At 47.2% G+C, this 16,657-nt stretch overlaps 1 protein-coding gene across 3 annotated transcripts in view; it reads left to right on the plus strand.

Moving 5' to 3' along the window:
- The window catches only part of EEF2K (eukaryotic elongation factor 2 kinase), a 57,555-nt gene that overhangs the window by 18,145 nt on the left and 22,753 nt on the right, over positions 1–16,657 (plus strand). For all 3 annotated transcript variants that reach the window (XM_075995168.1, XM_075995169.1, XM_020281399.2), the window contains exons 3-6: positions 6,774–6,874; positions 11,453–11,513; positions 12,785–12,822; positions 13,255–13,426. In XM_075995168.1, coding sequence (XP_075851283.1) covers positions 6,774–6,874; positions 11,453–11,513; positions 12,785–12,822; positions 13,255–13,426 — 372 coding nt within the window. The remainder of the gene's footprint in view (positions 1–6,773; positions 6,875–11,452; positions 11,514–12,784; positions 12,823–13,254; positions 13,427–16,657) is intronic.

The following is a 16,657-nucleotide window of genomic DNA, read 5'->3' on the forward strand; positions in this document are numbered from 1 at the left end:
CATTTTGCCAGGTAGTAGACCTGAGGCTCGGAGGCCTTAAGTCACTTGCCCTGGTCAATAGAGGGGCCATGTTTGAACATAGGCAATCTTGCTCCAAGGTGGTTTTCTCACTTATTTTGTTATTTTATTTTTTATCTTTAATGGTTTAATATTGTTTCATTGTTGGAAGTGTCGTAATAAATTTAGCCAGTCCCTCGTTGAAGGGCATGTGGGTTGTTTCCAGTCTTGTCCTTACACAAATAGTGCTTCTTGGTGCATGTGTCTTTGTACCCATTGAAGGGGTGTGCCTGCCCGAGGACTCCCCAGAGGTGGACTGGCTGGGGCAAAATGTTTGTGTGTTTGAACTTGGCTGGGTGTTGCAATTGCTCTGCAAAGAGATTACACCAACGCATGTGCCCCCGAGATGCATGGGCACACCTGCTTCCCACGCCCTTGTTGGCCAACGTTGGTGATTACACTCATGCATGTAACCCACTGAGGGTGGCTCTAACAGTTTGGTCAAAGAACAATGATCACCCCAGAATGAGCCCAAGGAGCCAGTGTCTGATGACTCACTGGGGACACAAACATCTCTGTCGCCCAAGGCCCAGGAGGCCCCACCCTGTCAGCCTTGGGTCTCTGCCCATGCTGCTGACCACAGGATGCTGGCACACTCAGAGGAGATTAGTAATTTTTGTGCTCTAGGAACGTGGGATCAGAAAGTGAAGCTTAGGCAGCCTGGGTCCAAAAAGCTTTGGACTTCCAACAACATAAGAGCATGCTGGGCAGATGAAGAAAAAAAGAATACTGCTGGCATTAGGCAAGAAGCCACCTGGTGACCTGGTGTCTGGAACACACGAGGAGGCTGAGGTTTGAGCCCAGCTGTAGAGAATCCTCTTTCTAAATGAATGTGTATGTGCTAAAAATCCTTTGTGGAAATGTGCTAGAGTATTAACAAGGGCCCCCTTTTATTTATTTCAAAAACATTTCAAGCAGATATATTAAAATTCCCATACCATACAGTTTACCCATTTAAAATGTACAATCCAATAGATTTTAGTATATTCATAAAATTATGCATCCATCACCATAACCAATTTTTAAATTTATTTTTGAGACAAGGTCTCATTGTGTTGCCCACATTGAATTCAGAGTCCTGGTCTCAAGTGATACTCCTACCTCAGCTTCCCTGATAGTTAGGATTATAGGTATGAGTCACCATGCCAATTTTAGAACATTTTCATTACCCCAAAAAGAAACATCATGTCCCTTAGTCACCCCCCACTAATATCCACATTCCGCCCAGCCCCAGAAATGCCTATTCTGAACATTTCATGTAAATAGACTCATACAGTGTTGTAGCCTTTTGTGTCTGGCTTCTTTCACTTAGCATAACGTTTTCAAGGTCTGTCCATGTTGTGGCATATATTAGTACTTCAGTCCTCTTATTGCTGCATAATATTCCATTGTATAGATATATTGTATTTTAAACATTCATTCATGATGGATGTTTGAGTTGTTTCTACCTTTTGGGCTATTATGAATACTGCTGCTACTGTGTGGGCCTATGTTTTCATTTCTTGTGGGTAGATACCGAGGAGCGGAATTGCTGGGTTGTATGGTAACTCAATGTTTAGTCCCTTGTTCTAGTAAAAAAACAAGCAACTGAGACTTGGCAGCCTTGGGTTGAGTCCTGGGTCTGTTATTTCCTGGATCCCACCCACCAGGGGAGATCAGTTGCAGCTCCTCTTTGCAACAGACAGCGATTTCTTTAGGATTTTCAGTTTAGTTTCTTTTACCATTATTTGTTTTATTCATCTTAGAGGTATTCCATGTTCCTTGCAGAAAACAATGAAAGTGAGAATATAGTTGCTATTAAGGTCTTAGTGTATATTTCAGATTTTTCTGTATTTCAGTATAAATACAGCTGCAAATAAATATGGACTTTTTATTACTCTTGTAGGATGATACTTTATATGCTCTTCAGTAACCAGTTTTTAATAGAGCATACCTTTCAACATCAGTAAATATGGATCTAGTCTGTCATTTTTTTAATGGTTTATTGTTACATGAATGTACTACAGTTTCTTTAGGCATTGCTCTTAAGGGATACTTAGGCAGTTTCCAACTTTTTGCTACGATATTCAATGCCAGGTTCTGATGATGACTGTACTAAATCTCTAAGGGCCTGCAGCACAAGTGGGGCAGCCACATAGCACCGTTGGCCTCTTCCCCTCCCTGAGCCTGGCTGTGTTTCCCCACCTGTTCCTGCTTCTTTAATATGCCCCTGGCTTTGGTTTTAAGCACTCTGCCATCCTCCAGGAGGGGAGAGGAGTTGGGCTGTCTCAGAGGTGTATTTCTTAAAGTTTACGGAAGTGATGATGGGAAAACAAGCATATTTTATAACAGTTGATGTTTCAAGAAGGATGCCTCTCGTTTGAACGTCACCAGATAAAATAGTAAAAACAAAAAAAGAAAGGAGACCTCATGAGTCACTGGAGAGGGGGATGCCTTGATTGCTGTGATAGCGGCAATAGTAATAATAATATAAAAATGGTAACAACAGCGAAAACAGTCTGTGTGCCAAAGAAATTGCAAACACATTACCTGCACATCTGGCCTCACTCTTGCATATTCCAAGAAATATATTATTATTACTATTATTCAATTTTTATTTTTATTTTGTATTCTCAAGCTTTGAAGAATCAAAAGCTTTTGTGTTCCCTAGCCAGGGTTATATTTTTGTTTTTTATGAAACACCCATGGCCTCCTGTTCTGCATAAGATTAATTAGCCCACTCAACAGCTGAGTTCTAAAATCTTTAGAACTAGAAAATATTAAAGCTAGCATGGCCTTAAGGATCATCTAACTCAGTGATTTTTTTGTTTGTTTGTTCATTAACTTTGATTTACATATGCAATACTTAAATATATTCTCATTGTAAAAAAAATGCGTAACATGTAACAAAAATGTTTGTACCCCCCAAAAAAAGAAAATAGAAATATAAAAAGAAAAAGAAAAAGAAATGCAATGTAGATAAAACTGAAATCACTTTGATCAACCTCTTACCCCCTCTGTTCTCATAGATAACTATTAAATTTGGTATAAGTCACTTTTCAGACCTCTTCCTATATATTTACATATAAATATACATTTATGTATATATCTACAGACACATCCTTAGAAAATCCATGATATTGATTTGTGGGTTTCCTTCACCAGTAAATGGTGTCACAGTGTTTATATTGTTCTACAACTTGCTTTTTTCCCCCTAGACAATAAGTCTGAGAAATCGCCCGTGTGAGCACCTTGTTCTGAGTATACCAAGTATACGTGACCATCCCCCTATAGGCAGGCAGGTTTTTGGCACTGCTGGACCATTATAACATTATAAGCACTAACTGTGCTTGGGCCGGGTCACCTGAGCACACCTGGGTAGGTGATGGGAATGGCTGGGTTACAAGTCAGTACAGGAGAAGGTTCACAGCCACTGCTAGATCACTCTCAAATGTGGCAGTACCTGCCTTCATTCCTCTCAAGGTGTCTGAGGCTATCCATTTCCCAGGCCTCTATTAGCACGTTTTTCCTGACCCACTGTATCTAGGGGGAGCGTATCTACCCCAGGTGCAGGGGCTTCGAAAAATGTTGATCGCCAGTAGCCAAAACCTTCTTCATCCTCATTTGTAAACAGGGAGGTGGAAGTTCCCACAGCTAGTCAGTGGTGGGCAGGAAGCAGGGCTCAGGGCCCCAAATGTTAGTACAGGAGTTTTTATATTGTGCTTTTTAATAAAAAGTCAGTTGCATCAAACCTACCTGTTGCCAATAAGGTGTGGCCTGATTCTTTTCTGGGTTTGGGGAAAAAAGGTAATTTTGACCCTGTGAAATACAACACCCTCTAATTCTGAAATACTTTGTTCCTTGACTGGTTTCTGTGGCTCGTGCCATGGCATCCAGCCAGGGGGTAATTTCCATTGGTAATCCTCATTGAATGGGGCTGGCTCCTGCCATTGGTGGCTTAGGGAGTGGCAGAGTCACTGTTTGAGAGAGGCACAGAGTGTCGGGCAGAGAGCAGGGCACCTGTGTCGACCGACATGCTCAGAAGAGCGGCTTGCTGACTTCTCAGAACACTGCCCACTTCCTGACAGTGGGGGTCAAAGGCTGTCCCTGCCACTCACAGCCGCTGGAATACGAGAAGAGACTGTGGCACTTTAATAAAGTGCAGGGATCGAAATTCAGAAGAACGTTTTAGATGTGCACATGTCTGCTGTGGGGATATTTATAACAGGGAAACATCAGTGGCAAGCTCGAAGTCTAACAGTGGAGAACAACAGGTGAATAGGTAGTAACAATAAACCCACACAGTGGATTATTACGCAACTAGTAATGCAGGTCAGAACTAACTTGTAAATTTTACAATTGTTTGATGTAATGCTTGTGATTAAAAAAAACATTTAAGTGACTTGGTCCCTGCTGCTTGGAGTGTACTTAGGAAAACTTTTTTTGGAGGCCAACTCGGTAATTTCTAAATTTTAAATGTGATCCAGCAGTTGCATTTCCAAAAAAATACGTCCCACCTCAGATCTTGCACAAGTGCATAAAGATTTAGATATGAGAGAATGTTCGCTTCAGCACTGTTTGTACTAGGAAGTGTTGGAGAGAATCCAAATATCCATGAACTAGAAGTTAGACAAAGACCTTAAGGTACATTCCTACAATTATATATCTGGCAGCTGTGGAAAGGAAGTGAGTCCACCCAGCCAGTCTGTACATACGGCACAGAAAGATGTCCAAGATCCTGTGTTAAGAGGAGTAAGACGCAGAACAGCACACGTGGTGTGGGCGCATTGCTCTATTTTTTTTTTTCTCAGTCAAGAGCTGTGGAAGCGCATTGCTCTAAATACATCTTTGTGTTAACCAAGGCATAGGAAAAACTTGCAAAATGTCTACATCAACCATCAGCTGTGGTTTTCACAGGAAGCAGATTAGGAAGGACTCCCACTTCCTAGCCCAGAATTCTGCAGTGCTTGCAGTGTTTACATGAAGCAGACCATACTTGTGGAATTAGGGAAAAAAAAAAATCGAGATCACTAAATAAAGTACAAAGAACCATTGGCCTGTTCCGAAAGGATGGGAATTCCATTTTACGGTGTGGATTCCGATCGTATTACAAAATGCACATAAAAGTTCTGGCTAGGAACTAGTGCAAGGCATTGACTGTTGCTCTGATGGACGGCACAGAGTGCGTTGGAGTTTTGTCTTCTGTGTTTTCCAAGTTTTCTCATTAAGCCTAAATTAACTTCCAAATTGGAAGAAAAGACTTACAGGCTTTGTTGATTGGACTTGCAGAGATTAGAAAGCCCCAGCAAGAGAGGCTTGGGCTGTGTGTGTATGTTGTGGAAGGTCCAGCCCCTCTGCTGAGCTGCGTCTGTTCTGAGCAGGGTCGCAGCACAGGGGCCCGGGCTGGGGGTGGGCGGGTGAGGGGCAGCCCTGGCTGGGCTGAGTTCCCGGGAAGCTGGACTCCCGCAGAGGCTGGGGCAGCTGAGGGATACCGGTGCTGGGCGGGTGGAGAGGTCTGGAATTGCTGTCCCTGTTTTTTTTTTTTAATTTTTTAATTTTTAAAATGTTTATTGTAGAGATGGGATCTTGCTATATTGCCCAGGTTAGACACAAACTCCTGGGCTTATGAAATGGGCTTTTAAAAACAAAAATGGGATTGTTCCATAATACAGTTTAGCAGTTTGCTCTCGTCTCATAATATGCCTTGGGCATCTTTTCCAGTTAATACCCAGAAAGCTCTGGGTCTCAACAGGTTTTGAAAGGTTGGGGGGGTAGTTTTGGTCATCACAGTGATGGGGACGCTACTGCACAGGTGGGTGGAGGCCAGGGATGCTGGTGACCCTGAGATGGGCGGGGCAGCTCTGCACGGTGGATTTTCCTGCGTCCCACAGGGCCGGGGAATGTCTGGTGGGAATCGGTTCACAGTGGTCCGAGTCTGGAGCTTGGTGCCATGACCCGTGTAAAGGCAACATGCCTTCGGCATGGTTCTGAGATACTCCGAGCTCAGCAAGTTGTGTGTGTTATCTATGGATTTCATGCAGGGCAGTAAAGCGAGGTGTCATGCAATATTTATTTTAAAAAGTGGGCACTGGATCTCCCTAAAAGAGAAATGTAGCCTTTCAGAATGCTGCTTCACCTTTTAAATGGATGTAATCAAAATGTCTTTAACTGATCCCCACAGATGAACCTTTGGCTAAATTCGATTCTACATGATCACTATGACACTCTTATAAATATATGCTTGCACACTTGTACTCATGTTTCCATAGGATCAATCCCTAGATAGAGCATTGGGTCTACATCTGCTGGGCCAAAATTAAGGAATGCATTTTTTTTCCATTTTACCACATTGCCGGATTGCCTTTTAGGAAAGATTTATACCCGTGATGATCCATGAGGATGCTCATTTCCCTGCATCCTAGCCAGCACTCACTGAAGTGTTTGTCAATCTGGATGGGGGAATGCTGTGCTATTTTCATTCTCAACTTTCCAATTTCAAGTGAAACAGTGTCAGTTAAGATGCATCACTTCTGCCCACAGGAAGATCGTGCCTGTGAGAGCAAATAGGGTCTCTGTGGGGTATGTAGTTGTGTTCCAGAAAGAATACTAGATGGGAGACTTGCTCTCTCACGGATGTCGTCTGTCCCCCCAGAAGAAACAGCAGGGCGGGAGGAGGCTGGGCCGCAGTGTCCCCAGGGCCCTGGTCTGGGCGTAACGCCGCCTTTTGCCTTCTGCAGGAAGCCTGGAAGCACGCGATCGAGAAGGCCAAGCACATGCCAGACCCCTGGGCTGAGTTCCACCTCGAGGACATTGCCACAGAGTGTGCGACGCGGCACAGGTCAGCAGCTTGTCCGGGGGCCTTAAGGAGTCTGGGAGGGTCCTGCTTCTGCTCACAATCAGTGAGGCCCTGGTACCCTTGGGGACCGGGAGAAGGGATTCCTAATGACAGCCCCCTGATATTGGAGTGCTGCTAGGTGTCATCTCACTGAAGCCTTCTCCGGCTCCTAGAAGGTACCTGTTAGACAGGCCGGCCGGGCTGGGCTGAGCTATATTGCAGTAACAAATACCCCGGGGGTACCACACAACTAAGGTGCATTTCTCACACATGCGAAGTTGGGTGAGAGGTGAGCAACTGTTCAGGGCAGCTGGGACCCAGGTTGCTTCCACCTCGAGGCTCAGGCATCTCAACACGTGATCCCACCAGTGCTCCCAGAGGAGAAGGTGGAGCGTGGAGGTAGCACATCAGCTGTTCAATGACTTGGCCCAGGAAATGGCATGACTTTTGCACGCAATCCATTGGTGAGATCTAGATACACAGCCTCACCTAGCTTTAGAGTCCCATATGGACCCCCTCTCCACTGCTGGAAGCTGTCCTCTTAGTGGAGTCTGTGGTCTGTGTCTGGCAGCTGCTGTCAGCATCATAAATGCCCCAGCAGGGCAGGATATGGGCTCCGTTCCTTTCTACCTGCGGGAGCACAGCAGGAAGTGGCTGGTGACACATGGCCTGAACAGTAGCTGGGATCTCAGACAAGGCCGAACTGTGTTTATTTCCTAACCAAAGTGCCTGACTTTAATTGCCTTGGCTGGCATTAGTGGGAGGCAGGGTATTGCTGGCTAGACTCTCCGGGGATTTTTAAATTGGAGGTTTCCTTGTCCATCCCTGGTTTTTTTTTTTTTTGAGACAGAGTCTCGCTTTGTTGTCCAGGCTAGAGTGAGTGCCGTGGCGTCAGCCTAGCTCACAGCAACCTCAAACTCCTGGGCTTGAGTGATCCTTCTGCCTCAGCCTCCCGAGTAGCTGGGACTACAGGCATGCGCCACCATGCCCGGCTAATTTTTTATATATATCAGTTGGCCAATTAATTTCTTTCTATTTATAGTAGAGACGGGGTCTCGCTCTTGCTCAGGCTGGTTTTGAACTCCTGACCTTGAGCAATCCGCCCGCCTCGGCCTCCCAAGAGCTAGGATTACAGGCGTGAGCCACAGCGCCCGGCCTCCATCCCTGGTTTTTTAAGAACTCTGGTGCAAGACAGATTTCCTGTTCATGTGGGTGGTTCCCCAGGTGATTACGAGCAAGGTTCTGGTTCCAACCAGCCTGCATTTGGGCAGGTTACTTTACTTCTCTGGGCCTTAGGGTGTCCATCTGGAAAATGGGCACAGTAATTACAGCAATCTCATTGGTCTGCTGGGGGGGGGGGGTTGAATGAAGCAGTCCATTTAGGCACCCAGGGTAGAGTGAGTGCTCAGTAAACTTTGAGTAACTCTTACCTTTGTGCTGTTAGTGATTGTGAGTGACAGCTGAGACCCTTCCAATGTGCATTATCTCACCTGTCCCCGCTTCTGGGTGCCTCCCAGATTGCAGTCTCTTTTGGAAGTGAGGGATGATTATTTCCTTCACCTTAGTCTCTGTATAGTAATAATAGTAATAATTGCTATTATTTATTAAGCACAGTACAGTTGTCTCTTGATCAACGTGGAGGTTAGGGCTACTGACCTCTCATACAGTCAAAAATCTGCATATAACTTTTTTATTTCCCTAAAAGTTAACTACTAATAACCTACTGCTGACCGTACCATGCAATCAGAACACATAAGAATGTGCCAATAACATACAGTCGATTAAAACATAAATCAAGGCCGGGCGCTGTGGCTCACGCCTGTAATCCTAGCTCTTGGGAGGCCGAGGCGGGCGGATTGCTCAAGGTCAGGAGTTCAAAACCAGCCTGAGCAAGAGCGAGACCCCGTCTCTACTATAAATAGAAAGAAATTAATTGACCAACTAATATATATATAAAAAAATTAGCCGGGCATGGTGGCGCATGCCTGTAGTCCCAGCTACCCGGGAGGCTGAGGCAGAAGGATCGCTCGAGCCCAGGAGTTTGAGGTTGCTGTGAGCTAGGCTGACGCCACGGCACTCACTCTAGCCTGTGCAACAAAGCGAGACTCTGTCTCAAAAAAAAAAAAAAAAAAACATAAATCAGCTTATATCTACATATATTTTATGCATTCATGACATACCTAACTTTTTAAATTTTTTTTATATTTCTAGGCTATGAGGTTCATCTATGAGTTTTTTTCAAATTGTTGCAAATCTCTAAAAAAAAATGTTCCAACGATCCGTGTATAAGGTACCCATGCACACTTCAAAGCCGTGTTGCTCAGGGGTCAGCCGTGCTTGCAACAGGCTGGTGCAGCGAGTTTGCAGCTCTGAAGTTCTCTCCCTCCTCTGAGCTCAGAGGAGGTTACCTGCCAGGCTTCTGCTTGTTTTGCAAGCTCTGGGAAACCTGGTCTCACCGAGGCTGGGAGTGTTCTGGAGCCTGCCCCAGCTGCAGGGTGGGCCAGGGAAGGCCTCTCACTACAGCTAAGAACTCCTCAGCCTAGAGGGAGGCTTTAGACTTTAGGGATTGCCTGAGCTGAGATTTTCACCAAGCAAACCTGTTTGGGATGCAGCCAGGCTCAGGAGCTGATTTGCTCTGGGAAAGGTGAGATGAAAATGTTCTAGAACCCTTTCCAGCTCTCTCTGCCTTGGGTGTGCACCCATCTGTGGAAAAAACAAACCCAGTTTCTCCTACTGTACTCTTACAGCACAGAATACTTCTGTGACCCCAAAATGTGTAGGGATTTCTTCCCCCCCAGCAAACAAGCAGTCAGATCTGCAGAGGAAGCCAGCTGAGTGTCCTCTGATTGAATTCACTTCTGATACTGCCTACCTGGCAGTAGCATCAGATCCCACGGAGTAAGGGCTCGGTCCCACAAGACTGCCCCCGACTTCCAACGCCAGTCACAAGCCCCAGTCTGTTTTATCTGTGTTTCTGACCGACCAACTACAAATTTGGGCTCCCACAGCTTCCTCCCTGGGTTCAGTTAATTTGCTGGAGCAGCTCACAGAACTCAGGGAAACACTCACTCACATTTACAGGTTTTTTACAAAGGATACAGAAGGGCCCAGGCATGTGGGAAGGGGCTCAGGGGCTTCCATGTCCTCTCCAGGCTTGCCACCCTCTCGAACCTTCCCTGTGTTCAGCTGTCAGGGAGTTCTCTGAACCCTATCCTTTTGGGTTTTTATGGAGGCTTCATTGCATAGGCGTGATTGACCAAACTATTGGCCGTTGGTGATCAACTAACCTTCAGCCCTTCTCCCCTCCCTGGAGGTCGGAGGTGGAGCTGAGAGTTCAACCCTCTAATCCTGCCTTGGTCTCTCTGGTGACCAGTCCCATCCTGAAGCTGCCGAGGGGCTGCCAGTCACCAGCCATCTCATTAGCATACAGAAAGACATCACTTTGGAGATTGTAAGGATTTTAGGGGTTGTGTGCCAGGAAACAGCGTCTCAGACCAAATATGTGTTTTACAATATCACAACCCGGTGTTGGGGCTCAGAAAAATGATACCCAAAGTCAAGGTCTCAGACACAGCGTCAGAAGCAAAGCCTCTCTCTGACCTCCTGTCGCTTGTCCCTCATTCTCTCCCAAGGCAGGTCACAGAAACCTGAACCCTGTTCCCCCAAAGCCAGACACAAAACCTAAAAATACTACTCTATCCTTCCCTAAACCTTCTGTGTAACAGCTGGCCTTCAAGAAATTAAGATCCTCTTTCCAGAGAGGCCTTCACCCCATACTCAGGAGGAGAAAATGGTGCAACAGAGAGGCCAAGAAGAATGTGGACAGGGTTTCCCCACTCCGCCTGTTACCATCGGCTCGTGCCCTTTCTGTGCGGTCACATTTCTCCACAGCTGTCCCAGCTTCACGGAACCTAGGCATAAACTCCGATAGCTTCCCCTGTATCTTTGGGTCTTCGTTCTGAAGGCTCCTGTGTCATGTCAAACTGTGATCAGCTTAATTCAGCATGCTTTTGTCTTGTTAGCCTGCCTTTTGTTATAGGGGTGTTGGCCGTGACCCTTGTGATGGCAGGAAAGGGATCACCCGCTCTCTGTCCCTACTCCGGCAGCCCCTTTCCTGGCTGGATCAGAGGCAGGACCCTCTCCCACCTCTGCCTGCACAGGACAGTTGTCACTGCTGGGGAAATGCCCCGCTGCCTGGCAAGATTGAGGGCACTGCCGCCTCCCTCCCTGGGGTGTCCATTCGTTACATAGACCAGCTATAATCAGGATATTTATTTTGTCTGTTCAATCACTCATCCCTCCTGGCTTTATTTATTAAGCATCTGCATGCACCAGGCAGGATGAGGGAGACAGATGTGGGTCTGCTTTGTGGAGTCACCGTCCAGTGGGGGAGCCCGGGGCACAGCAGGCCAGCGGGCGGCACGGCAGCCAGTGCAGGGGAGATGGGGCTGGGGGCACGGTGGAGCGGGGGCCGGACCCTGGCGACAGTGAGGGCCCCAGAAAGGGTCTCTTGCCTTAGCCAGTGAAGGACAGGCTTGTATTATGGACGCTGTGCCTTTGCATGGGCTCTGGTCTCTACAGGTACAATGCTGTCACCGGGGAGTGGCTACAAGATGACGTTCTGATCAAGATGGCGTCCCAGGTGAGCAGGGCCCGGAGCCCCGTGGGGACAGGGCTGAGCGGGGACGTCCTCCAGCTGACTTGAGTCTGTGCACCCTGCCCTCCACACCCGCTTTATTTAATTTTTTAACATTGTGTATTCTTCATGTTATTGTTTATTTATTGTATTTTTGTAACAGCTTTAGTGGGGTATAATCCACATGCCATACAATTCCCCTGTCTGAAGTGTACAGTTGAGTGGTGTTTAGTATACTCACATAGTTGTGCAGTCATCACCACAACCAATTCCAGAACATTCTCACCCTCCCCAAATGAAATCCCATGCCCATTAGCAGTCACTCTGCACTCCCTCGCCTCCCCTAGTCCCTGGCAACCACCGTTCCACTTTCTGTCTCTGCAGATTTGCCTGTTCTGGGTATTCCCTGTACTAAGATGTCATACATACATCAAAAGACTGTCCTGGGCACTCTTGTTGAAAATCAGTTGACCATAAATGTATATATCCGGTTTTCTTTTAAATTGCTTTTAAAATTCTTTTAAAATTGAATTAAATTTTAAACCCGTTACTGAGTTATTAAATAGATTCCATGGGTTGCCACCAGCCTTTGGAGGGGGGGAAAGGGAAAAAAAAAGGCTAGAAAATAGAGTCTCCCTGCATGGTGAGGGCAAGGATTGTTTTGTGAAACTTTTTTAGTGTAACATACACAGAAAAGCATGTGGCTTGCCGAGTTTTCACATAATGAACACTAGCACCCAGGTCAAGAAATAAAACATACCCAGCTCCCCAGATCCCCTGCCCCCGGGGTGAGCACCACTCTGAATTCCGACACCCAGGCTAGTTTTGCTGACATACTAGGAAGTACGTGGAACCATACAGCAGGTGTTCTTTTGAGCATAGCTTCTGTTGGGTGACATTTTGTGTTCATTCTCAGCGCCCTATATAGTATTTCCTTGAATGAGTAGACCTGGTTGACTTCTCCAGTGTATTGTTGATGGAAACTTAGGTTGTTTCAATTTTTTTCTGTTACTGACAGAGCTGTACTGTCCCTCTCCCAACATCCTGGCCCCCGTGGGATCCTCCCCTCAGCTGGGGTGGTCCTCGTCCTCCCAGGGCCTCCGGGCTGGAAGGCCTTTCAGGCTTTGGTAGAAGTGCAGGAGGGGAGGGCCCAGGGCTTTCAGGATTGAAATGAGGTGCAGGGCACCGGTAGCCATTTGGTGGGTGACATCTCCTGGCTCAGGGCTGCTTCTGGGTGCAGCGTGGGTACTGATTACCCTCTGTGTGGTGTCTTTCAGCCCTTCGGCCGAGGAGCCATGAGGGAGTGCTTCAGGACGTAAGTGACTCAGCCTGGTGCTTGGGGCCCTGCCCGGACTCCCCCAGGCCTCTAAGAGCTGGGGCACTGGGACACTTTGGGCCAAGGAATGGAGACAGTAGCCTCTGCCCTCTTTTGTCCAAAGTTTCTCTCCTTCTGGTCTCCCTTGGATCCCACACGAGGCCTGGCTGTGGGGATGGTTCAGGAAGAACGCGGAGCATCCTACTCATCTCTGCTCTGGCGCTTAGAGGTCAAGGCAAACGGGATAGGAGGCCATTAACGATGACCCTGAACCGCCATTCCCAGCTCTTATACAGTGGGGCAGGAAAACCCTTCCCATCGCCCACATTTTGTGCCTGACCCCAGCCAGCCAGGCAGGGTGTCACTGTCCTGAGGACCCAGGGCTGTGGCCCCGGAGCACCCAGGCAGGTTTCCTGCTCTTTCTCCCCCCAGGAAGAAGCTCTCCAACTTCCTGCACACCCAGCAGTGGAAGGGGGCCTCCAACTACGTGGCAAAGCGCTACATCGAGCCCGTGGGCAGGGACGTGTACTTTGAGGATGTGCGTCTGCAGATGGAGGCCAAGCTCTGGGGGGAAGAATATAATCGACACAAGCCACCCAAGCAGGTGCGTGCCCCCCCCACCTCCTCCCCATGCCAGGGCAGCTGGGCACAGTGTCTGGGAATGAGGGCGGGGCCCATCACAGGGTCCCTCCTTCACCCTCTTAACAGTGGCTAATGACAACCGCCATTTTTTAACATGGTGGGCCAAGTATGCAGGGAGTACTGTTCTCAAAAATGGAGCTCTGAGATTGGAATGTTTTTATCCCCATTTATAGATGGGTATTAGTCAGGATTTTAGTTTGCAAATGACAGAAGCCCACTCAAATTGATGCAATCCTAAAAAGGCAATTCACTGCCTCATATAACTGAAAAATAGTGCCAGCCACAGGCCATGGCTATATCCAGGACCAAACTGAAGTTATTGGGAATCTTCCTCTTTCTCTGGGCTGGCTGTTCTTCTGTGTTGGTGTCACTCTCAGGCAGCCTTTCCACTTGCAGTGGCACGCCCAGCAGCCTTGTTGGAATGAGGGCACCTATTTTCCCAGAAGTTCCAATGAATGTCTCAGAACTGGGTGTCATTGGCTCTGATAAGGTCAGATGCCTATGGCTGAGCCAATCACAGTGGCCAAGGGGAGGGGATATGCAGATTGGGCAGGCCTGAGCCTTGTGCCCACTTAGAGCTGGGAATGTGAGGTTCCACTCAGACCACCTGAGCTGAGATTGGCGAAGGGGTGGCTCCCAAGAAAAAAATGGAAGGATTGGGAAATGCATACCGTATCCGCTCCCTGAGGAACCCAGGGCTTTGAGAGGTTAAATGACTTGCCCCACCAGGCAGGCATGGAGCCAGGACTCAAATCCAAGCTGTCCAGCCCCCTGCCAGGTTGGGTCCTTCACTGGAGCCCTAGGGTGTTGGGTGACTGTGGCTAGGCCCAATTTTCCTGCTGCCTGTGGGCATTTGAGGAAACATTGTTCCAAGCCTCTGCCCTGCCGAAATTCACTGCTCAGCCCTCCCGCAGTTTGAGCCTCTGCTAGATGCAAAGTCTTGGGTGCCTCAGGAGAGCGGCGCTTCCAGGCAACCAGCAGAATTCATTGAGCACCTCCTATTTTCTGGGCCCTTGATTTAAGCACACTTGGGTTGGGCACACAAGCCACAGTCCCCAGTCTGGGGGGCTGTGACATCATCAGCTATTCACTCTGTTCCAGCCTGGGCACCTTTCTTTTCCTCCCTGAGCTCATTCCTGCCTCAGGACCTTCGCCCCGGCCATGCCGCCAGCCTGATCGCTTGTCCTCTCAGAACTCAGGTCTCAGCACGTGTGTCTCTCTGCAGCCAAGCTGGCTCAGACCAACCTAAGTGGAGTACCCCTCCACCCAGTCACCTCTGCCACCGCATTCTGGTTTGTTCTGTTTTCTTTTCCTTGGAGCAGTTAAAGGAGAGAGAGCTTTATTCATTTAGTTCATATGTTAGTTGCTTCTGTCCCCGAGGGCAGAGGTTTCATCTGTTCTGTTCTCCCAGGGCCTAGATGTCCAGTACGTAGTAATGTGGCTGAATGAAGGGAGGGGAAGGGATGTGGTTATTCCAGAAGGTCCTGGCTGTCCACATGTGGCTATGCCACTGCCCCTCACCCAGGGAGCCCTCTGGCCAAGCAGGTGGCCCTGATGCAGGTTTCCTGGTAGGGATGGAGCCAGCATTTGGTGCGGAACCCTCTGAGAACCGCCCCTCTCCTCCTTCCCCTCAGGCTGGTTCTCAGAAGTGAGGTGGTGTTTGGGGGAAGCTCCCAGCTCAGGGCCTGTTTAGCCTCTGCAGCTGCTGTCTGCCTGGTGACTCACCCTCCCTGGATGGTTGTTGCCTTGGGAAACCGGGAGCCGGCTCCTCCCATGGTGTAGGTGGCACCAAGGGGGCGGGTGCTGTGAGCGAGCCCTTATGTAACAGGGCAGGAGACCCACGTGCAAGTCACAAGTCTTCCCTACCCCGCTGTATAGACCATACACACTGTGTTTATACGTTTCCGTCTGTGTACAAGGTTAAACATATACTTTGTTTAAAAAAAAAAAAAGAAGCAAAGAATGTCAAGGTCCCCCATAATTCCCTGTTGCAGGAGAAAACTGCCGTTTACAGGTTGGTATATATTAGGTTATTAAATAAGAAATGTCCGACTTCCTTAAGTACTAATTTGACAGTTGATATCTCTGACATTTCCCTTTGACACTTCTTGTTTTATTTTTATGGTAAAAGTACATCCTCATTATTTCAAACACATTTAGCTTGTGATTATCTTTCCAATTTTTTTTTTTTTTTGAGCAATTTTTGTGAAACTGTGGATAAGTCAAAACTTCGTTCTATTTTTGAATGTGGGTTCGAAACCAATGCAGTGCAGACAGCTTGAAATATCAACGACACGTTTGGGAAAGATATGGCTAATGAATACACAGTATGTCAATGGTTTGAGAAATTTCATTCTGACGATTTTAATCTTGAAAATGAGCCATGTGGGTGACTAACGGTGTCTGTTTGGTGGTCTAGTGCTGGCAATATCCACTACAACTTCATGAAACCTGGTCAATCGATTGCAGTGATGTCCACTGCAACCAACTCGGTGAAATGGTGAGGATGCTTATGATTAAGCAGCTAAGATTGGTTAATAGAGAGAGGCCAGTCCTCTTGCAAGACAATGTTTGACCACATGTCACACTAACGATGCTGCCCAAACTACAGAGGCTGGACTAGGAAAGTCTCTGTCATCCACTGTATTCACCAGACTTTGCACCAAGTGACTACCACTTCTTCCAGGCTTTGGTCCACTTCTTGCAAGGAAAAATATTCATTTCTCAACAAGCCGTAGAAAACACCTTTTTGAGATTTCAACACCACTCGCTTTCCAGGTTTTTTTACTGCTGGCATAAACAAGCTACCATTAAAATGGTAAAACTGTGTCTATCGTTTAGGTGCACACTTTGACTAATTGTATGGCTTCTTGATTAAGATGTAATAAACTAAACTTTTGATTTGAAATCGGACATTTCATATTTAATGACCTAATATTACTCTAGATTGTGTCTATTGATAACAACATGAACAAAGATTCCTGGCCCCTTTGTGCTTCGATACATTTAATGCATACACAAAGTCTGAGATGCCCATTCCACAGGTGAGGAAACTGAGGCACAGAGAGGTAAAATAACTTATGAATGAATTCACAGCATTAGTGTAAGACACAGGTGAAGTTGTTTAGCAAACAGACCCATAAATATGTGCTGACATGAGATGGTTCCTTTCTTGCTTGTGTAAAGGTCCTGT

This window comes from Microcebus murinus, chromosome 19 (assembly GCF_040939455.1).
Source record: "Microcebus murinus isolate Inina chromosome 19, M.murinus_Inina_mat1.0, whole genome shotgun sequence".
In the NCBI taxonomy this organism is placed as follows: Eukaryota; Metazoa; Chordata; class Mammalia; order Primates; family Cheirogaleidae; genus Microcebus; species Microcebus murinus.